A 24,197-nucleotide genomic window follows, 5' to 3' on the forward strand; every position below is an offset into this window, starting at 1 on the left:
ACATGTTTGTAATAAAATGCATTTAAAAAAAAATAAAAAATTGCCCCATCCAGCTACCTATGTAGGTGACCCCAACATTTACTATACAGGCTGGGGTTACTCAGCACGAGACAGTGTTGGGGTTTCTCAGCATCAGAACAGTTCCTCAAGTAGGTCTCCAGAAACGACCTCACCTTGATAAACAACCCCAAAGAATGAGGAATTACTCGCCTGACCTTTGCTGGGTAGTTCCCTTGATGCTCACACCCAACCAGAACAGTGCCTATTCCTGGATGGCATCCCACATAGTCAACATAGGCACCGATCTCCCATATAGCCAACACAGACACCGATCATTCACATCGTCAACATAAGCACTGATCTCCCATATAGTCAACACAGACACCGATCATTCACATAGTCAACATAGGCACCGATCTCCCACATAGTCAACAAAGGCACTGATCTCTCACATAATAAACATAGGTACCAATCGTTCACATTGGCCTTTGCCTTCCAGTCATCACCTGTGCAAAGCTGATGCGGCAGAACCTCAATAAAGCAGATTGGCTAAAATCCAGTGCTACCTTGAACCGCACCATTGTCATGATACCTATTCATAAGTGCCTTTCTCCCTCATTGCTATTGACCTCTCTACATCCCATGCCTTGATGCAGGGTGTACAGCACTTAGAAAAGAATAAGAATCATCTGGTGACCCTGATATAACAAAGCACCTCATTGAATTTCTCAATGTTGCACATCATGCTAGATGGGAGGAAGTGACAGCAGAGCTTAATTTCACTCATTGCAGTCCGAAGAGTTGCAGCCTGATTCGCTGGAGCCTGATTCGCTGCCTTGGAGCAGCCCAAAAATCACCTGCATCAAATCACCCAGCAGTCATCCCGAGCCAGGTTGCCGGTCATTTTTGCTCCATGAAGTGAGGCCACTGTTGGAAATGAAAATGAAACATACCACCTATAACAGACTTTAAAAAATCTGAATTCGAGACCAGCCTTAACGTCGACCAAGCTGGTTTCCAGAAGGAGCGCATGTTACAATCCCAGCTGATGTTACTACTGGACAAGTCAGATCCCAAGATGGTACCTGATAGATCCTAGCTTTTATTTTTTAGAGACATGGATGAACAGTCACAGTACTGCCAATTAACTTTTAACAAAAGAATAAAAAACATTTATTGAACAAGAAAAGATTAACTATAATACACTACTCGTTCACCCCAGCTATACCTTACAGATATATACAGATTTATAAGGATAACACAAGTTACAAAATTTACCTTATACTCTAATATTCTCAGTAAGTACATTGTCCATGCAAACCAATAGTTGAAATGTGGTCAAAACACCACACTCTGAAACCAAGTGACAGATGCCATTGAAAACAACAACTGGATTTCTCCTCAATTCCCACGAATGCTTGTTACATTGTGAGCCAAGTGGTGTCTCTGGATCTCTGATTTTCACACAAGTGTTTCCAAACTCCACTCTCAAAGAACACACCTGGGAATCTTCTCCCAAGCAATGCTTTCTCTCCAATGCCTTCACCAAGGAATCACTTCCAAGATTTCAGCCTCTGCTTTCAGTATTCCTGAGCCTTGGATCGCCACATGCATTCAAGCTTTCACCCAACCTCTCAGATATCCAGCCACGCCAACAGAACACCACTACTTCGCAGGCTGTATTAAGGTGTCACTAACCTTAGGATCATCACAAATGATCTACGTTTCTCATATGCAAACTTTAAATCTGCTTCATGCAACAACTGTGTTTTTACTTCAGACCTTTTCTCTGCTCTTTGCTTTAACTTCACTGCACGCAACCTTTAGCTTAACAGTCCTAAAACCTTGTTAAAACCTTCCTCTGATCCATTCACTAGTTTCTGGAACTTTCTGTTCTTTAACTTCTGGAATTATCTTTCTGTCCCTCTACATTGTCCTACCTATACTGGCAGTTTCTGTGGAAAGCTTCTTGCCTCTGTGTTACCTGGTTTTAAACTGAACTCTAATGCTTCTGCTTTTCAGTGTGAGCCTCTGGTTGCTAAGTGTGCGATATCTGTGTCTATTCATATACCTGTACCTCCGTACCGTATACCAAGTAACAGAGATTCAAGACTGGCTTCTTGGGTTAAAAGCAATTTGCAACTTTTATTTTGTCAGCTAGTAGTGTCTACTGGTAAGCTTCCATTTTCACACAAGTACAGAATTTAGGAAGGTACGACTGGCCCTGCAGTAAGCTAGTCAGATGTATCGATTGTTTGTCCTTAGCAAATACAGATAAGTTGAATTGAATTTAAAATGCAATTATAGTTTGTGGTAATTCAGCTCCGAATCAAAATGTACGATACAAAAATGAAACAAAAGAAAATGGCGCTTTGCAAAGCTAGCAATAGGTTTCAGAAATTAGGTATTAATAGAAAAAGAGGTGAGGACTCATCCCAACAACTAAACTCTTTAAAGCTTTAAAGTTCTATCGCCTTTTTGGCTGTGATTGGGTTTAAATGATTTATAATTCATTCAATTTGAGCAAATGTCTGTCTGTCAAATTAAGAGATAAAGGCCTAATGCAACTTCTGTAATTTTCCACTCGAAGAAAACCTTTCCCACCAATTATCACCGTGCTGACTGGTCGTTTTACCATCAGAACAAAACTAGGATTTTGTGATGAACTGTATTAATAACGGCTGTAAACGGTACCTGACCTTTAATACCTTGCCCCTTTAAGATGCTTGGAACCCTGGGGGACTCCGCTTCTGGCTACGACCCCAGGAAACGGTATATAGGATAAGGCTCCATGTGGTGAGCACACTTCTCTCGGATGCTGTTCAGTTCTCTGTAGATTAAAACCTTTTGGTTACCGACCTCGCTCTCGCGTCGTAATTGAGGGTGCCTCAATTTAATCTACAGACACATCAAGATGGACAGCGTTCTAAAACCGGAGAAGCTCAACCTGGACGCCAGGTCGCCGGAAGCCCCGGAAATTTTTAAATATTGGCTCCGGTGTTTCGAGGACTATCTGGACTCCTCAACGACTGATGTCGACAGCATTCGCAAGCTGCGCTTACTACATGGCCGGGTGGGCCACCGACTCTCCGCCGCGATCGAGAACGCTACGACCTATGATGCGGCGGTCGAAATATTGAAGAAACGCTTCATAAAACCTACTAACGAGGTACACGCCAGACATTTGCTCTCAACCTGCAGCCAGCAGTCCGGGGAAACACTGGACGAGTTTGTGGAAAGACTCACTGCGCTCGCGAGGAACTGCGACCACAAAGCAGTGACGGCAGAAGACCACAGGAACTTGCATATTTGCGACGCCCTTGTGTCCGGTATCAGGTCCTCGTACATCCGGCAGCGGCTCCTAGAAGACGGGGCAAAGGATCTCCAGGGCACGGTAACGCTCGCCTCTTCTCTCGAAACGGCTCACCGTAACCTCCGTACATACTCCGCGGACCTTGCGAACCCCTCTCGATCCCCTCCAGACTCGGCCACGCTACAGGCCTGTGCCGCGCGGCGATCCGCTCACTCCAGGGGTTCCCCATGCTATTTCTGTGGGCAAGGCCAGCACCCACGTCAGCGTTGCCCGGCCCGCTCCGCAATCTGCAACAACTGCGGGAAGAAAGGGCACTTCGCTAAAGTCTGCCTGGCTGGGCCGAAAGGCCACAAACGAAATCCTCACCAGGCCCAGAAATCAAGCTCCCGGTCTCACAAACCCCGCAACGCGGCCGTGCTGCGGCCGGGCACGCTCACTTCCGACGCGTCATCGACCTCGTGCGAGTCATGGGAGCGGCCATCTTGGCGGCGGCCATCTTAAAAACCCAACACGTTCGACCGGCGACGGCGGCCATCTTGTGACTCGGAGCGGCCATTTGGTGAGTTTGACTCTGACGGCCCGCAACTAGGAGCGATCACACTCGATCAATCTCGGCCAAAGCACCTGCGGAACTCGATGATGCGGGTTCAAGTCAACGGCCACAACACTCCCTGCCTATTCAACTCCGGGAGCACGGAGAGCTTTATCCATCCAGACACGGTAAGGCGCTGCTCCCTGCGCACCCACCCCAACTCCCAAACCATCGCCCTCGCTTCAGGGTCCCACTTGATACAAATCACGGGGTATTGTGTCGCTGACCTCGCAATTCAAGGCGCTGAATACACCCGATTTAAACTCTTCATCCTCCCTCGCCTCTGTGCTCCCATGCTACTCCGTCTGGACTTTCAGTGCAGCCACCGGAGCCTGACACTGAAGTTCGGCAGGCCCCTGCCCCCACTCACGTTATGCAGCCTGGCTACACCTCCCTCTTCACGAACCTCACTCCCGACTGTAAGCCCGTCACCACCAGGACTCGCCGGTACAGTACCCAAGACATGACCTTCATCAAGTCAGAGGTTCAGCGGCTACTAAAAGAGGGGGTCATAGAAGCCAGCAACAGCCCTTGGAGGGCTCAAGTATTGGTAGTCCGCTCCGGGGAAATGCAGCGAATAGTCGTGGATTATAGCCAGACCATAAACCGCTTTACGCAACTCGATGCGTATCCAGTTCCCCGCATAGTAGAAATGGTGACCCAAATCGCCCAGTATCGGATATTCTCCACGGTCGACCTTAAATCGGCTTATCATCAACTCCCTATCCGCCCACAGGACCGCCCCTACACGGCTTTCGAAGCAGCCGGTCGGCTGTATCATTTCCTCAGGGTCCCTATTGGTGTCACAAACGGAGTCTCCATTTTCCAGAGGGCAATGGATCATATGGTGGACCAGTACGGCTTACGGGCCACCTTCCCGTACTTGGACAACGTCACCATCTGCGGCCATGATTAGCAGGACCACGATGCAAACCTGAGGAGGTTCCTACAGACTGCCCGGGCCCTCAACCTCACGTACAACAAAGAGAAATGCGTGTTTCACACAACCCGGCTAGCCATCCTCGGCTACGTCATGGACAATGGGGTCCTAGGCCCAGACCGCGACCGCATGCGTCCCCTTAAGGAACTCCCCCTCCCCCATAGCCTCAAGGCACTCGAACGGTGCTTGGGGCTTTTCTCCTATTACGCCCAGTGGGTCCCCAGATATGCGGACAAAGCCCGACCACTCATTAAGACCACGTATTTTCCCCTGATGGCTGAGGCCCAGTCGGCTTTCAGCCATATCAAGGCCGACATCATCAAGGCCGCCATGCACGCGGTGGACGAAGCCATCCCCTTCCAAGTAGAAGGCGACGCATCAGACGTCGCCGTGGCTGCTACCCTCAACCAGGCAGGCAGGCCAGTAGCATTCTTCTCCCGAACCCTCAACGCCTCGGAAATCCGGCACTCTGCAGTCGAGAAGGAGGCACAAGCCATAGTGGAGGCCGTGCGACACTGGAGGCACTACCTAGTCGGTAGGAGGTTCACCCTCGTCACCGACCAACGGTCGGTAGCCTTTATGTTCGATAACGCACAACAGGGCAAAATAAAGAATGATAAAATTCTGAGGTGGAGAATAGAGCTCTCCACCTATGCGTACGATATTAAATATCGCCCGGGGAAGCTCAACGAGTCCCCAGATGCCCTGTCCCGCGGCACGTGCGCCAACGCGCAATTGGACCGCCTGAGATCCATCCACGATGACCTCTGCCACCCGGGGGTCACCCGGCTTGCCCACTTCATCAAGTCCCGCAACCTACCCTACTCCACAGGGGAGGTCAAGGCCATGACTAAGGCATGCCAGATCTGTGCGGAATGCAAACCGCAATTCTATCGGCCAGACAAAGCCCGCCTGATAAAGGCCTCTGGGCCCTTTGAGCGACTAAGTGTGGACTTCAAAGGGTCCCTCCTGTCCACCAACCGCAACATCTATTTCCTCACCGTCATCGACGAATTCTCCCGCTTCCCTTTTGCTGTCCCCTGCCCCGATATGACCTCGGCCTCCGTGATCAAGGCACTGCGCAGCATCTTCACACTGTTTGGTTTCCCCGCTTATATCCACAGCGACCGGGGTACATCGTTCATGAACGATGAGCTGCATCGGTACCTGCTCAGCAAGGACATCGTCTCGAGCAGAACGACGAGCTATAACCCCCGGGAAAACGGGCAAGTGGAGAGGGAGAACGCGATAGTTTGGAAGGCTGTCCTCCAAGCCCTACTGTCAAGGAGTCTCCCGATCGCCCACTGGCAGGAGGTCCTACCCGATGCCCTGCACTCCATTAGGTCGCTCCTCTGGACGGCCACGAACAAGACCTCTCACAATCGTTTGTTTGTCTTCCCCAGGAAGTCCATCTCTGGGGTCTCGCTTCCACCCTGGCTGACGACTCCGGGTCCAGTCCTACTCCGGAGACACTTGAGGAACCATAAAATGGATCCAATAGTCGAGAGGGTCCACCTGCTGCACGCAAACCCTCAATACGCCTACGTCGAGCACCCCGACGGCAGGCAGGATACCGTCTCCCTGCGAGACCTGGCACCCGCTGGCTCTCCCACCGACCCCACCAACTCTCCACCGACCCTGACGTTTTCCCCACCGACCCCCCCCCCCCTCTACCGACGCTCCCCGCCCCGCACCGACCTCTGACAGCGCCCCCCCCCATAGCGCCCCCTGCCCCCCAGCCGGCGCCAGCACCGATCACCCTAATCACCCCTGATACCACCCCCCCCCTCCAAGGCGGGCAAAGGCTCAGTCAACCGTGCTCCCGGATATACCACCATCGGAACCGACCGCATCCACGGCGCCACCACCGGAGCAGCGAAAGTCAGCACAGACGATCAGACCACCACAAAGACTGAACTTATAACTCCACTTCACCCCCGATGGACTATGTGTTTTTGTTTTAAACGGGGTGAATGTGATGAACGATATTAATAACGGCTGTAAACGGTAACTGACCTTTAATACCTTGCCCCTTTAAGATGCTTGGAACCCTGGGGGACTCCGCCTCTGGCTACGACCCCAGGAAACGGTATATAGGATAAGGCTCCATGTGGTGAGCACACTTCTCTCGGATGCTGTTCAGTTCTCTGTAGATTAAAGCCTTTTGATTACCGACCTCGCTCTCGCTTCGTAATTGAGGGTGCCTCAGATTTCATCCAAGTTCTTTGTGAGATAAAAGGTCTTTTTGCAGCATGACCTTGCGCAGACTCTAACAGTTTTCTTAAACCCTATTATTGCTCTTACGATGGAAAACCTAAATTACATTGCAGGCAAAGTTTAAAGTAAAACTAAACCTAGATTTGTAGGCACCTTTGTTCAACATGAAGCTAAACTGAAGTTTTAACCTTTAGCATACAAACACAGAAATGTTAATTAATCTTCAGTTTATACCTTATCCTAATACACAATACAAATATAAATTGCTTAAACTGTATCTAATTCTAACAGTGCAAAAACATGATCAAGTTTTGGCACTAAACAACTACATCAAAAATGGCTTCCAAAAGAATCTGAAGACGGGCATAAAGCTCCTGTACCTCACAGCTACCTCTGATACAGTGTTGCACACAGTCCTTGGAAACATCACTCCACCATACATCTGTCAACTGATGAAAACCCACAAGCTGGTTGAAACTATCCAAGCTCCAGCTCACCACTCCATGATGAACTGTTCAACCACCTACTTCCCGCCTTCCATCTCTAAGTCCATATGGATCACCCTTTGTGAGCTAGATCTACCAGCAGAGATCCTTTGATCAAGGATTAGGAAACATGAGAAGTCACTAACCAGATCCTTGTGACAAACTCCATCTGTCGAATGACGATCTTTGAACAGTGGTCCTTGCTAAATCAGTTCAGGACAGGCCAGGGCCCCTGTGCATCCAACGTCTACCACTGGGGCCTCAGTACAAACCCTAATGCAATTGTGGAAAGGCACAAACAATGGCGAAGATTGCCGAGGCCAAGTGGCAGAATATGGCTTCGGGGACTTGCATGCAATAAAGAAATAAAACTTCAATTTAAAGTGGAAACCAGTTTTTTTTTAAGAGAAAGGAAGAAATGGATTCTCAGCACATCATTAGGATATGCCAAAATGCTTATTTTACTTCATCATTCAGTTTGAGTTATTTTCATGCTGCAAACTGATGGAAATGCAAATTGGTAACTTTGTACTGATATAAGAACATAAGAACTAGGAGCAGGAGTAGGCCATCTGGCCCCTCGAGCCTGCTCCGCCATTCAATGAGATCATGGCTGATCTTTTGTGGACTCAGCTCCACTTTCCGGCCCGAACACCATAACCCTTAATCCCTTTATTCTTCAAAAAACTATCTATCTTTACCTTAAAAACATGTAATGAAGGAGCCTCAACTGCTTCACTGGGCAAGGAATTCCATAGATTCACAACCCTTTGGGTGAAGAAGTTCCTCCTAAACTCAGTCCTAAATCTACTTCCCCTTATTTTGAGGCTATGTCCCCTAGTTCTGCTGTCACCCGCCAGTGGAAACAACCTGCCCGCATCTATCCTATCTATTCCCTTCATAATTTTAAATGTTTCTATAAGACCCCCCCTCATCCTTCTAAATTCCAACGAGTACAGTCCCAGTCTACTCAACCTCTCCTCATAATCCAACCCCTTCAGCTCTGGGATTAACCTAGTGAATCTCCTCTGCACACCCTCCAGTGCCAGCACGTCCTTTCTCAAGTAAGGAGACCAAAACTGAACACAATACTCCAGGTGTGGCCGCACTAACACCTTATACAGTTGCAACATAACCTCCCTAGTCTTAAACTCCATCCCTCTAGCAATGAAGGACAAAATTCCATTTGCCTTCTTAATCACCTGTTGCACTTGTAAACCAACCTTCTGTGACTCATGCACTAGCACACCCAAGTCTCTCTGAACAGCGGCATGCTTTAATATTTTATCGTTTAAATAATAATCCCGTTTGCTGTTATTCCTACCAAAATGGATAACCTCACATTTGTCAACATTGTATTCCATCTGCCAGACCCGAGCCCATTCACTTAACCTATCCAAATCCCTCTGCAGACTTCCAGTATCCTCTGCACTTTTCGCTTTACCACTCATCTTAGTGTCATCTGCAAACTTGGACACATTGCCCTTGGTCCCCAACTCCAAATCATCAATGTAAATTGTGAACAATTGTGGGCCCAACACGGATCCCTGAGGGACACCACTAGCTACTGATTGCCAACCAGAGAAACACCCATTTATCCCAACTCTTTGCTTTCTATTAATTAACCAATCCTCTATCCATGCTACTACTTTACCCTTAATGCCATGCATCTTTATCTTATGCAGCAACCTTTTGTGTGGCACCTTGTCAAAGGCTTTCTGGAAATCCAGATATACCACATCCATCGGCTCCCCGTTATCTACTGCACTGGTAATGTCCTCAAAAAATTCCACTAAATTAGTTAGGCATGACCTGCCTTTAACGAACCCATGCTGCGTCTGCCCAATGGGACAATTTCTATCCAGATGCCTCGCAATTTCTTCCTTGATGATAGATTCCAGCATCTTCCCTATTACCGAAGTTAAACTCACTGGCCTATAATTTCCTGCTTTCTGCCTACCTCCTTTTTTAAACAGTGGCGTCACGTTTGCTAATTTCCAATCCACCGGGACCACCCCAGAGTCCAGTGAATTTCGGTAAATTATCACTAGTGCATCTGCAATTTCCCTAGCCATCTCTTTTAGCACCCTGGGATGCATTCCATCAGGGCCAGGAGACTTGTCTACCTTTAGCCCCATTAGCTTGCCCATCACTCCCTCCTTAGTGATAACAATCCTCTCAAGGTCCTCACCTGTCATAGCCTCATTTCTATCAGTCGCTGGCATGTTATTTGTGTCTTCCACTGTGAAGACTGACCCAAAAAACCTGTTCAGTTCCTCAGCCATTTCCTCATTTCCCATTATTATGCATATGAAAAACAAACTAGTGCAGGAGTAGGTCTTTCAGCCCCTTGAGCCTGCTCTGCCATTCAATAACATCATGGCTGATCTGATTGTGGCCTCTGTTTTACTTATCACTGATAACCTAGATTCTTAACTAACAAGGGAGTCAATCTACCGCGGCCTTAAAAATACACATTTGACTCTGCTTCCGCCATTCTTTGAAGAGTATTCCAAAGATTCAGGATTTTACATGGGAGGCCCCTTATTTTTAAACTCTGTCCCCATTTCTAATATCTCCCATAAGGGGAAATATCCTTTCAGCATCCACCCTGTCACGTCTGCTCTGGATCATATAAATTTCAGTAAATCGCCTCTCAGTCTTCTAAACTTCAATGCTGATTTAGCTGGCTGATTTAGCACATTGGGCTAAATCACTGGCCTTGAAAGCAGACCAAGGCAGGCCAGCAGCACGGTTCAATTCCTGTACCAGCCTCCCCGAACAGGCGCCGGAATGTGGCGACTAGGGGCTTTTCACAGTAACTTCATTGAAGCCTACTTGGGACAATAAGCGATTTTCATGTATTTCAGTCCAGCGTGTCCAACTGTTCTTCAGAAAATAACAACCCTCCAAATCCCAGGTATCAGTTGAGTGAACCGCATTCTTGAAAAAGGAGTCCAAGACTGTACACAGTCCACTAGATGTGTAGTCTCACCAGTGTCTTATACATTTAGCAAAACATCCATACTTTTATATTCCATTCCCCTTGCAGTAAATAACAGCATTTCCTTTGCCTTTGAATCACTTGCTCTATCTGCGAACTTTCCTAATTCATGTATTCGGACTCATCAGAATCCTGTAATCTCTTGCCATTTAAATACTATGCTGCTTTTCTATTCTCCTTCCAAAGTGGACAATTACACATTTTCCCATAATATGAGCACGATTTAGTTTAAAAAAAATCAGATTCCTTTTAAACACCGGAAACGATCCCTCAATTTAAGGCACTTTGTTGCTATTTGGCCCCCGTCAGGGAGCGTCCCTCCTGACGCCGCACTCTCTCCACCGCCCCCCCTCCCCCCGGTGTCCCAACTCACCTCTAAGGGGGTCCTTGGGCTCTCCGGATTCCATGGGCAGGGTACCCCCAGGCCTGATCCCCGGTGTGGGTAAAATACCGTCTTGGCACCCTGGCACTGCTAGCCTGGCAGTACCACCTGGGTACTGGCATTGCCAGGGTGCCCGGCTGGCACCAGCAGTACCAGGCTGCCAGCCTGGCCAGAGGACGACTACCCGGGGGCCTCCGTTTGCCTGGAAGGCCCTCCTCCACCCTCCCACCCATCTCCATGTGCCGTTCCACCTGGTCCCCATTAGTTGTGGGTTGCAATGCTAAACAGCCCCCAGTTGTGGTCTCCTTGGCGAGGAAGGTAGATGTCAGGTCGCCATTCGATCCGGTATGCACATAGTTAAGTGGCCCATTAAGCTCACTTAACTTTGCAAGTCTGGACCCCGTTCTATCGGAGCTACCGGGACTCTACCTCCACAGCTTTCTGGGGTAAAGAATTCCAAAGATTCACCACATATTCAGAGAACAATTGTTCCTTCACAACTTATCTCTCTTTTTGCAATGCCCTTGGCCTCGATTCTCTATTCTGGAGCCTATGTGCTCCCACCAGTAAGGAACCGGGATTCTGCTGGCCCTTGGAGCGGTGCCCAGGTGCTAGACTGGATCTGGGAAGCCAGGGAGCGGGGTTGGTGAACAAGGCCCAGGAAATGGAAATGTCAAAGTGCTCCAAAGAGCAGAAGGACTGGAAAGCCGTGCCCAGGGAGGGTGGAGTGTGTGTGTGTGTGTGTGTGTGAGGGGTGCGATTGAGAGTAGGGGAGGGGAGATGGAGAGTGCAGCGGGAGGGGAGATGGAGGGGGGAGGGGAGATAGAGAGATTAGGGGAGGGGAGATGGATTGGATTGGATTTAGATTTGTTTATTGCCACGTGTACCGAAGTACAGTGAAAAGTATTTGTGAGCAGCTCAACAGATCATTAAGTACATGAAAAGAAAAAGAAATAAAATAAAATAGATGATAAGGCAACACAAGGTACACAATGTAACTACATAAGCACCGGCATCGGATGAAGCATACAGCGTGTAGTGTTAATGAGGTCAGTCCATAAGAGGGTAATTTTTGAGTGGAGAGGAGTAGCAATGGAAAGTGCCGGGGAGGGGAGGTGGAGAGTGTAGGGGGAGGGGAGATGGAGAGTGCAGGGGGAGGGGGGATGGAGAATGTAGGGGAGGGGGATGGAGAGTGTAGGGGAGGGGGGATGGAGAGTGTAGGGGGAGGGGAGATGGAGAGTGTAGGGGGAGGGGAGATGGAGAGTTCGGGGGAGGGGAGATGGAGAGTTCGGGGGAGGGGAGATGGAGAGTGTAGGGGGAGGGGAGATGGAGAGTGTAGGGGGAGGGGAGATGGAGAGTTCGGGGGAGGGGAGATGGAGAGTTCGGGGGAGGGGAGATGGAGAATGTAGGGGGAGGGGAGATGGAGAATGTAGGGGGAGGGGAGATGGAGAGTAGGGGGAGGGGGGATGGAGAGTGTAGGGGAGGGGGGGATGGAGAGTGTAGGGGAGGGGGGGATGGAGAGTGTAGGGGGAGGGGGGATGGAGAGTGTAGGGGGAGGGGGGATGGAGAGTGTAGGGGGAGGGGGGATGGAGAGTGTAGGGGGAGGGGGATGGAGAGTGTAGGGGGAGGGGGGATGGAGAGTGTAGGGGGAGGGGGGATGGAGAGTGTAGGGGAGGGGAGATGGAGAATGTAGGGGATGGTTGGATGGAGAGTGTAGGGGGAGGGGGGAGGGGAGATGGAGAGTGTAGGGGGATGGGAGATCGAGAGTGTAGGGGGATGGGATGGAGTGTGTAGGGGAGGGGGGATGGAGAGTGTAGGGGAGGGGAGATGGAGAATGTAGGGGAGGGGAGACAGAGTGTAGGGGGAGGGGGTGGAGAGTGTAGGGGAGGGGAGATGGAGAGTGTAGGGGAGGGGAGATGGAGAGTGTAGGGGAGGGGAGACAGAGTGTAGGGGGAGGGGGTGGAGAGTGTAGGGGAGGGGAGATGGAGAGTGTGGGGGAGGGGAGATGGACAGTGTTGGGGGAGGGGAGATGGAGAGTGTAGGGGGATGGGATGGAGAGTGTAGGGAAGGGGAGATGTAGAGTGGGGGGAGGGGAGATGGAGAGTGTGGGGGAGGGGGGGATGGAGAGTGTAGGGGGAGGGGAGATGGAGAGTGTAGGGGGATGGGATGGAGAGTGTAGGGAAGGGGAGATGTAGAGTGGGGGGAGGGGAGATGGAGAGTGTGGGGGAGGGGGGGATGGAGAGTGTAGGTGAGGGGTGATGGAGAGTGTAGGGGGAGGGGAGAAGGAGAGTGTAGGGGGAGGGGGGATGGAGAGTGTAGGGGGAGGGGGGATGGAGAGTGTCGGGGAGGGGAGATGGAGAGTGTAGGGGGATGGGATGGAGAGTGTAGGGGGATGGGATGGAGAGTGTTGGGGAGGGGGGATGGAGAGTGTGGGGGGAGGGGAGATGGAGAGTGGGGGAGGGGAGATGGAGAGTGTGGGGGAGGGGGGATGGAGAGTGTAGGGTAGGGGGGGATGGAGAGTGTAGGGGGAGGGGTGATGGAGAGTGTAGGGGGAGGGGTGATGGAGAGTGTAGGGGGAGGGGAGATGGAGAGTGTAGGGGGAGGGGAGATGGAGAGTGTGGGGGAGGGGGGGATGGAGAGTGTAGGGGAGAAGGAGAGTGTAGGGGGAGGGGAGAAGGAGAATGTAGGGGGAGGGGAGAAGGAGAGTGTAGGGGGAGGGGGGATGGAGAGTGTAGGGGGAGGGGGGATGGAGAGTGTAGGGGGAGGGGGGATGGAGAGTGTAGGGGGAGGGGGGATGGAGAGTGTAGGGGGAGGGGGGATGGAGAGTGTAGGGGGAGGGGGGATGGAGAGTGTAGGGGGAGGGGGGATGGAGAGTGTAGGGGGGGATGGAGAGTGGAGGGGGGGATGGAGAGTGGAGGGGGAGGGGGGGGGGGAGGGGAGGGGAAATGGAGAGTGTAGGGGGAGGGGTGATGGAGAGTGTAGGGGGAGGGGAGATGGAGAGTGTGGGGGGAGGGGGGGGAGAGTGTAGGGAGGGGGGATGGAGAGTGTAGGGGGAGGGGAGATGGAGAGTGTAGGGGGAGGGGAGATGGAGAGTGTAGGGGGAGGGGAGATGGAGAGTGTAGGGGGAGATGGAGAGTGTAGGGGGAGGGGAGATGGAGAGTGTAGGGGGAGGGGAGATGGAGAGTGCAGGGGGAGGGGAGATGGAGAGTGCAGGGGGAGGGGAGATGGAGAGTGTAGGGGGAGGGGAGATGGAGAGTGTAGGGGGAGGGGGGATGGAGAGTGTAGGGGGAGGGGGGATGGAGAGTGTAGGGGAGGGTGATGGAGAGTGTAGGGGAGGGTGGATGGAGAGTGTAGGGGGAGGGGGGATGGAGAGTGTTGGGGAGGGGAGATGGAGTGTAGGGGGAGGGGAGATGGAGAGTGTGGGGAGGGGAGATGGAGAGTGTAGGGGGAGGGGGGATGGAGAGTGTAGGGGAGATGGAGAGTGTAGGGGAGGGGGATGGAGAGTTTAGGGGGAGGGGAGATGGAGAGTAGGGGGAGGGGAGATGGAGAGTGTAGGGGGAGGGGAGATGGAGAGTGTAGGGGGAGGGGAGATAGAGTGTAGGGGGAGGGGCGATGGAGAGTCTAGGGGAGGGGAGAGGGAGAGTCTAGGGGGAGGGGGATGGAGAGTGTGGGGGAGGGGGGATGGAGAGTGCAGCAGGAAGGGAGATGGAGTGTTTGTGTTGGGGAGATGGTGAAGGTGTGGTGGGGAAGAGATGGTGATTGTGGGGGGGGGGTCGCTGGGGTGAGAGTGCTTTGGGGGTGAGGCTATGTGAGTCAGTGAGTATAGAGGCAATGGACAAGACTGGGGCAGAATGTGTCCTTAAGTCCGGCTGACTTCCAGTCTCGGGGTTCTCATTGTCCCTCACCCACACATGCCAGCCTGCACTCTGATCCACTGAGGGTTGCTGATTGAGTGCTCTGAGCCTTGGAATTAGCCCTAAACACACTCTCTCACCCTGTTCCACTCTAACATTCAACTTTATTAGTTATCGCTTTTTTAGTTCATCAAGTTGTTTCTTTTCAAACCTCAGGTTTTCTTTTGAAATTCATTTTAATATTATGCCAAACTTTATCATTCCAAAATTTGCTAATCAGCCCCTTGAATGCAAACATTTTTGAAAGGTGACCCCCCCCCCCCCCCCCCCCTGCCCTGGCACATGGAAAGGTTGGACAAGCCTTGATTAGACTATTTTATTGTTTCTTAATTCCACCAATGCCAGTACTGAATTACCTGCATGTTATATTAAAACTTGTGAAAGTTACAATTGCATATATAATTTTATTTCTGGATAGAAGTGCTTAACATGTTAAAACAAAACTATTCTTCACATTTTTTATTCTTTACTTTGAATAGCAGGTTCTGGTAATAATTCTGCTGTTGCCATTTACAAATTCTCTAGACTTGCATTTGCTTCTTTATTTATCCCATTACCATCTCATTTATCATCATGCCTCCATTTAATCTTGTCTGCTTTCCACCTGAGTATGGACAACCTTCCTTTGCTGCTTACTCCCCTCCCCATTCTTTCTCTGCCTATGTACTTGCATAAACCTGGTACATCTGTAAAATTTTCCAGTTCTGGAAGGCCACTCAGCTGAAATGTTAACTCTGTTTCTCTCTCCATATACTTTGTGGCCTGATCTACTGAGTATTCCTAACATTTTCTGCTTATATGTTAGATTTCCAAAAGGTGGAGTATTTTGCCTTTGTAATTAGTCACAACAAAAGCGTATACAATGACTTTGAAGCACCGATCGTTTATATGGTTATTGTGGTGTTCTTTGTGTTGCTTATTCAGGATGGTTGGCGTAGTATTCCACAAAGACTACAGAATAGCTTTTACTTGAACAAAGCTATGATTTTATTTACACTATTAAACTGGGTTTTGGCACATAGTCCTTATTAGAATACAGAATTGATCAGTAACATCTAACTACACTCACCTACTGCTAATCTCACTTACTGGTATAACTAATCTAACCTTCTCACAATAACTGCACTGATGACCTCGTCTCCTGATTAATCTTCCGCTAAAGTCTGGCATGACTGCCTTAAAGGGCATTCTCTGCAGCTCCCTCTAGTGGCTGCCCATGGAACTACATTACTCCTTGTAATGCTGTTAGTTATGATAATACCACAGTTATGTAGTATAAAAATGGGGAAATGCTGAATGTACGAAGCATGCTGACTCACCTTTTGGTTTTGAGTCAGGTGATCAATGCTGGGTTCAAATTGGGTGCTGACCCTGAACTGTGTTTAAAAAAAAAACATTCCCCAGCTGTGGTTTATCCCAAGTTGGACAATGATTGGCCAGAGAATGGATTTGTGATCCAATCAAGGAGGTTGTGCAGCCTTTTGAATGTAGAGGAGGCCCTCCAGCTCAGACAGCAAAGCCACCTGCCTTTAACTAAGAGAGAGAATGCCTTCACCTTAAAGTACCTTCTCTACAACTTCTAATGGTTTTGACTTTCAAAATTGACTGTGACCGCAGCTATGACCAGGGAGGTGGGGAGGACCATATAACAGTCGAGTGCTGCTGGGAGGAAGTCTTGAGGAAACCTGCACGCTTGTGTGCCACATAGTGACCGCAGGCTGATGGGAAAATTCAATCTGCCTCTGACAATTGGCCCTCATTGACCATTCGCTTATCTCAAAAGGCAGTTAGGTAGCCTTTTTGACCCCAATCCCACCACCAGGAGGTTTTCTCACACCCCCCCACCATAATAGGGAGAAAGTCCATCCTTTTGCTTTTCTCTCTCGTTGGATGCCATCAAACCTATCAAGGATTTCCAGCATTCTCTTTTTTTCAGATTTCCACTTATCTTACATTGATTTAATAACTGTTTGCATTAGTTTATTTGACCTTCTATGTTTTCTTGGCAAAGTTAGCACAAGACTACAAATTTAAGTTTTGGTCCCAAACATTTCCTGATTTAAAATAATTGGCTTTAATTTATTTATTTCTGTGTTAGTGGTGTCTTGTTTACTTGCATTCAGTCAGTAAGAACCTTTAATGCCACACTAAGCAATATCTTTGTAACCCAGATGTTTTACCACATTGATTGCTTTGCTACTCTGGGTCAGAAGCACGTGTTTTAAGTGTATTGGCTGACTGGATTGATCTATGATAGAACTGTACTTTTTATTACTTGCACACCAGTTATTGTAAAAGAAACATTATTAGCAACCACAAATAGAATTTCAATTGCTTGCCCACGTGTCTTTTACTTTTGCATCCATTTTTCTCATACTTTATAAGATAGCTAACCAACATCAATAAATCATTGTTGATTTCATTAAGACCATAAGACCATAAGACATAGGAGTGGAAGTAAGGCCATTCGGCCCATCGAGTCCACTCCGCCATTCAATCATGGCTGATGGGCATTTCAACTCCACCTCCCAGCATTCTCCCCATAGCCCATAGCCCCATACCCCATTAATTTACTTGCTAACAAATATAAGCTTAATACCAAAATAAGACACAAGCTTATATTTGTTTTCTTCTCCCTATCAGATGAGCAGCATCAAGAAGCTGCGTCCACGACTGAATGGTATTCTGTTCAAGCTGCAATTTGAGGAACAGGTGAATAACCTCAGACCTGATATTATGACTGTTACCACTGCCTGTGAGGAGTTAAAGAAGAGTAAAAGATTTGGAAAACTACTGGAGCTGGTGTTGCTCATAGGAAACTACATGAATGCTGGGTCTCGAAATGCTCAAACGTATGGCTTCAACATCAACTTCCTATGCAAGGTGAGTTCATGTCTCTAAGATTCAGTCAGAACCACTGAGATTAAAAATATTTTTTTCAATGCAATGGCTATACAACCTTATCAGGGTTAAAAAGTTATAATCACAATTTATACATTCACCAAATATAGCTCGTGAAACAAAACATAATGAAAAATTTGCTGCAGCAGGAGATCTTGCATCATGATCAGTAAAGACTTTTTCCCGCATACTTCAGTACAAAAATGTTTGCGACATACCTTTCTGAGCAACAGGGCGTCTGAGACCTTGGTAAACAGTGAGACAAAAAATATATCTTCTTAACCAATGATATGATAGGATTGGAAAATAAAAGAGACTTGAGAGGGAGGATGAAACCATTGTCAACTAAAGAAGACAGGAAGATTTGATTAAGAGAAAGAACAAAGGGACTGGAAGATAAAATAGGAATATAATTGTAAAACTTGGATGTTTTAAAAATCTCCAAAAACAATTCATTATCTGAAGGAATGAGAATTCATACTGGGCCAGAGAGTTTGATTTGCATTGGCTAATAGTGATCATGTAGTTAAAAGGGTACATAATGAATGAATGGATGTAATATTCTGCGGTGAATATCAATAATCAACTAATGCCTAAATGCAACATGTTCATGTCACTGTGGAGGTTAAATGTGAAATGTAACAGTAGAACACTGGCAAATCATCTAGCAACCTCATGTGATTCACAAGTTGAGATCTTTCTTCCTTATGATCATACATTTAAATTAGGAACTCAAGTAGGCCATTCGGCCTTTCAAGCTCAGTCTGCCATTTAATAAGGTGATAACTGATCTGATTGTGGCCTCAACTCTACTTGCCTATATCCTTTTACTCCCTTGTCAATTAAGAATCTACCTAAACTCATACGTAAACGGAGTCCCTGATCATGCACTCGGATCCTGCACGAACTAACTGGCGGGTGTGTTCGCGGACATCTTTAACCTCTCCCTACTCTGTTCCAAGGTTACCCTCTGCTTAAAGAAGACCACCATCATACCAGTGCCAAAGAAGACCAGGCAACGTGCCTCAACGACTACAGTCCGGTGACTTTGACATCTATCATTAAGTGCTTCGAGAAGTTGGTCATGAGACACACCAACTCCATACTCCTAGAATACCTTGTTCTACTGCAATTCGTATGTCACCACAACCAGTCCATAGCAGACACTATCTCCCTGGCCCTAGACTCATCCTACATCTTGACTCCTTCGTCAGACGCCTGTTCATTGACTACAGCTCCACCTTCAACACCATAATCCCAGCCAAGCTCACTCAAAACTCCAAAACCTAGGACTTGGCACCTACTTTTGCAACTGGATCCTCGACTTCCTGACCCATAGACCACAATCAGTAAGGATAAACAACTCCTTTTGAATTTGGATTTGTTTATTGTCATGTGTTCCAAGTTACAGTGAAAAGTATTTTTCTACGAGCAGCTCAAACAGATCATTAAGTACATGAAAATAAAATAAAAAGAAAATACATAATAGGGCAACACAAGGTTCGCAATCTAAATACATAGACATCCTCCACAATATTCCTCAATACTATGGTCCTGCAGGGCTGCATACATACTCCCCTACTATGCTCCCTATGGACAGACGACTGTGTGACAAAATTTGGCTCCAACTAGTTGACTGATGACATGACAGTAGTGGGTCAGATCTCGAACAACGATGAGTCACAGTCCATAAGGGAAATAGAGAACCTAGCGGCATGGTATAATGACAACAATCTCTCCCTCAACTCAGCAAAACTAAGGAGCTGGTCATTGATTTCAGGAAGCAAAGTATCATGTACTTCATGTCTTCTTCAATTGTGCCGAGGTGGAGATGGTTGACAGCTTCAAATTCCTAGGTAGTACTTTAGATGTGATCTCACCAATATATTATGGATGCGATTTACCTGCCTCGTCGCGCCCGACTTGGTGATATGGCAAAGCCGTTGAATCTCACGAGAGGCCTCTCCTGAGATTTGCGACGTTCAAAATTCTCGCGGGATTTTGCTGGGAGAGATCCAGATTAGCAGATTTAAGTGAGCCATTAGCCTTATTTAAATATGTCCGCACCGGATTCTCACTGCGCCTGGGACCTAACGGCCGCACCTGGAAGACCTTGGCAGGGCGGCGAGCACTGGACCACACAAACTTGGACCATGCGTAATGGCACGTGGGAGGGTCTGCCAGGCGATTAGAGACCCCCAGATGGTCGGACTCTGGGAAGGGTGGTACCCTGACACTCCTGCTGGCACCCACGCACCTTAGCACTGACAGACACATGACTGTGGAGTGGAGGGAGGTGACTGGGAAAGGGTGGACCGAGGCACATGACCAGCGGGAGCAGTAGTGGTAATTAGCCGGCCAGAAATCGGAAACAGTCCTGAGCCATTGCACGACAAGTAGTCAGAACCTGAAAGCAGAGATAGAGGCACTTTCACTGACCCTTAAGGCAGTCTGACAACTACAAAGGACAATCTGGGGATGGAATGGTTGGAATCAGCGCATCCTAAATCCTTAATACCCTAACTTGGCAATGGAAGATGATGATGGCAGGGTTCTGTTCAATGTCCCACAGAGACAGGGAAGAGGACAGAACAGATGGAGCAAGCAACATTGTCTTTTTCATGCCAATCAGACAGTGAGGAGGTGAAGAAAGGGCCATCACAGTCAGGTAGGGTAACGGAAGTACCTCACCCTGAGGAACATGGTCCAGTAGGTGCCTTCAACACTCAGAAGCTGAGGTGGAGAGACTAATTAAGTAGAGATATTTGACATGACCAAGGGTGTACTAAAAGTGCTTCTCATGCCTACAGATGAGCGAGAAACACAGTGCTTTAGATGCCTTTGCTTGTCAAGGTATGTTATGGCTTACATCTGCTACATACATCTGAATGAACTGAAACTGCAGGGACTGGGAAGCCATCCATTGCCAGTGACTCTCAAGGTGTCCACTGCACACAACATTTTTGCAAATGGCTTGTTCTAGGGCTCCCAAATGGCTTGTTCTCGGGCTCCCCTGGGGACCTTTGCGGAATATCACAATCCTCTGCTCATGAACGCATCTGAAATATTACTGACCCCCTATTTCACCCTCAATTACGTCCAGTTCTCCTTGGATGACATTGGCCAGGCTTCCAGAGCAGTGGGGTTTTCTGTGACCTCTAGATTACCACAGGTGCAGGATGCCCCTGACTGAGCACATATAGCTTTAAGAGCTCCCTGGCAGCAGCCTCGACAATTCACCAGCAGTAAAAGCTTCCACGCTCTCAATGTGCTGATGATCTGTAACCACCAGAAGTCGATTATGAAGGCCTCTGCTAGATACCTTGGGTAATTGCATGACTCTTGCCTCTTGAGTCATTCACATGTGCCATAAATGCTTGAGGACCACAGCACTTCCTGGGTTGGCTCATTGGTGACAAAGGCAAAATGTGGGATTAAGGACACCCGTTCAGAGGCCAGAAGGTGCTTCAGAGAAGAGATACAATGAGGCTCATTCTGCAACTTGCTCCTTGATTGAACAGGCTATTGGCACATTAAAGATGCATTTCAGGTTCTAGTCTGGTCAGGTGGCACTCTCCAATACTCTCCCCAAATTATTTCCCACATCATAGTGGCTTCCTACTCTCAATAGAACCTGGCGTACCAAAGGCAGGGTGAGTTGCCAAGAGAGAGATGGAAGAGCTGCACATTACATCCAATGAGGAGGTTATCAATAGGGATGAGCTTGACCATGGCAAGAAAGTTGAGGCCTCCGAAGAAGAGGCCATAGCAGAGGCTGGATGCAGACATGCCCTGAAATCCTCAAAATACAAGGTTCCAGGGTGATATCCCCCTGTTCCCTAAATTCAAACTCAACATTAACACCTTCTTTCCTGTCTTCAGTATCTCAACAAAGAACATCAATCTCTGAATGAGTAGTTACAATCTTGCATGACAATTGCCTCATCTTTGGAAAATCTAGGCAGCCTCTGGAGCATGCTGCTGTTCTGTTATGGGATAAGAACTTCACCGGCATTCACTGTGGAAAAATTAGACATGGTGCAGTCTTTTCGAGCATCACAGCAGCATTTCACTGCCTGTGGCAACCTTCAAGAAGCAGGAACAGCTTGGCAAAGCTCAGCACACTCATGGCAGTAGACCTGGAACATTGCAGGACACCTCAAGGAGGACAACCATCAATAGCTGGTTCTCTCTTTGATGTCTGAGGTCAGCTCTGAATCTGGACTACAGCATCTCTTCCCTGGCCATCCCTCATGCACAAATAATGTTCTGGCCTCATCCTAATACAGATCCCCAGCATAAAATTGTTCTTTAGAACGCAGTGATCTGTCATAGTCATGGAGATAGGCCTGCGAGTCAGGTCGTCTATACGTGCGCAGAAAGAGCTTCAGTAGCACCATCGTGACCTCGTTGACGAGCACTCATGTTAGGAAAGTAAAGGTAGTTTTAAGGGATTTTTATTTGTAGTGATAAATATTAGAAATAAGGTATAGTTCTAAGTGGGTTTTATTTAATTTTTCTGTGCCTGGAAGTGTAAAACCTATAGTTAGATTTATGTTGGACAAACGTGTTTGTATGTGTGGGGACTGGTTAGAAACTGTGTTTCTATTATACTTTGAGAGGGCTATATGGCATGAAGAATAAATAAAAGGCATAAGCTTGTGGGACTACGTCAAGCCACAAAAGCCAGACCTTCAGGAGCCTAGACATAGCTCTGATCTTCCGCAGTCATTGCCATCTAGATGACATTTCAAGAGTCATCAAATGCTGGCTTGGTCCATTGTTCTGCATCATGCAGGTGGCGAACGGAAGAAAGGGGTGATGGCTAGATATTCATGCATTCAAAACGTCACATTACAGGCTGCCATGAGCACCTAAGATCTCGACTGTTACTTGAAATGTTACCCACGCTCCGACTTACATGGAGGATATAGAAAGCTGCACAGTTAAATTGACTCCAATGTGGGTCACTACTACAACCTACAAGACACACTTTGACCAGTCTTCAGTGCAACAGCAGCAAGAGAATAAAGTAAACTGCAAAACCAGCATGAAACCACATATATGATCCTCTGGCGCAAGTTTAAGATATGTATTGCCCAACCGCCATGCTGTTAAACCAAGAGGCTTTGCTCATGTCGCAGCTGTGGACGAAAAGGTGACTCACTAAAATGAGATTGTGCGAGACACTATGGACCTGAAGGACACAATGGAATATAAGCGAGGAGAGGGAGGCACCAATTTCACTTGTCTGACTTTGGAACATTGCATCAGATCGAAGAGCCATTCACTCGATGAGAATGTTAGAGGAAACATAATATATTTACAGATGTGCAAAGTACATATAGTTAGCGAACACCAGTGTCACCTTTATGTTCTCAAACTGTCTGAAATTTCTTAGCATACCACTGCACCGAGCCACCTCCCCAACATCTGCAGCAGAGGTGGAGGCAGCCCTTTGACTGATATATCCTGTTTTCCATGATTACCATGGTGGACATCCTCCAGACGGCAGAGAACTGGAGGGCCCCAGCCTGCTTTGGATCTTCTGCTGTTGAATAGGTGTACCCTCCTCGATCTGAGGAGCTGGAGTTGCTGGGATGACAGGCAGAAGGGACAAAGTGTGTGTCTCTGAACTGGTGTAAGGTGTGGGTGAATGCAGTGACGGCTCTACAGTGAGACCCACAGGATCCTCATCCAAGGCGACTTGGGAACTGTAGCTGGCGGTGTTCCTCCTCCTTTTGTTGCTGATGCCTGTAATAGAGAGAAGAGAAAATTAGTAATTGGCTGGATAGTCACCGAGGTTAAAAGAGACTCCATGTCGGCAGATGGGCGAAGACGAATGGATGGGGACTCACTGGAATATTGGCGGGATGCCAATATCGCCTTCATTGCAGGCACGATCCTAATGTTCACCAGTCAGTTCTGCCACCTTCACCTCATAGATCTGAGATCCCTTCCTTTTGTTATGGTTGATAATTTCCTGCATTAATATCGATTAACAGTGCAGGATGGATGCCACAGCATATGATAAGCATGCCTGTCTTTTGTATTTGCTGAAAACAGCAAATGTGGGAAATGCTCAACACGTCTGGCACCATCTATAGCGAAGAAACCAAGCTAACGTTTCAGGCCTCTGACCTTTCATCAGAACTGAGAGAAGTTAAATGTAATAGGTACTGAGTTTGTGAAAGGGGGAAGGTGGGAAGAAGAACAGAAAGGTGGGTCTGTGTAAGGGCAGAAAGGATTGAATCACAAAAAGTTTCATGGTGCAATGCTAAAGTGATTGACAATTGCACAAGTAAAAAAACAAAAGATGTATCATGAAGATGATAACTGCCATCTGAACGCAAAGTTAAAGGAATTAAGAAAGAAATTAGAGAACAAAAACAAGCCTGCAAAAAACCCTAAATTAGGTATAGAGAAGATCTGAAATTGGAGATCTATTC

The 24,197-nt window shown here is 48.0% G+C and overlaps 1 protein-coding gene across 4 annotated transcripts in view; it reads left to right on the forward strand.

Moving 5' to 3' along the window:
* Window positions 1-24,197, forward strand: part of LOC119977295 (protein diaphanous homolog 3-like) — a 729,004-nt gene that overhangs the window by 450,560 nt on the left and 254,247 nt on the right. For all 4 annotated transcript variants that reach the window (XM_038818049.1, XM_038818051.1, XM_038818050.1 and 1 more), the window contains exon 21: window positions 17,491-17,730. In XM_038818049.1, the coding sequence (XP_038673977.1) occupies window positions 17,491-17,730 (240 nt within the window). The remainder of the gene's footprint in view (window positions 1-17,490; window positions 17,731-24,197) is intronic.

Source organism: Scyliorhinus canicula, chromosome 14, assembly GCF_902713615.1.
Source record: "Scyliorhinus canicula chromosome 14, sScyCan1.1, whole genome shotgun sequence".
Lineage (NCBI taxonomy): Eukaryota > Metazoa > Chordata > Chondrichthyes > Carcharhiniformes > Scyliorhinidae > Scyliorhinus > Scyliorhinus canicula.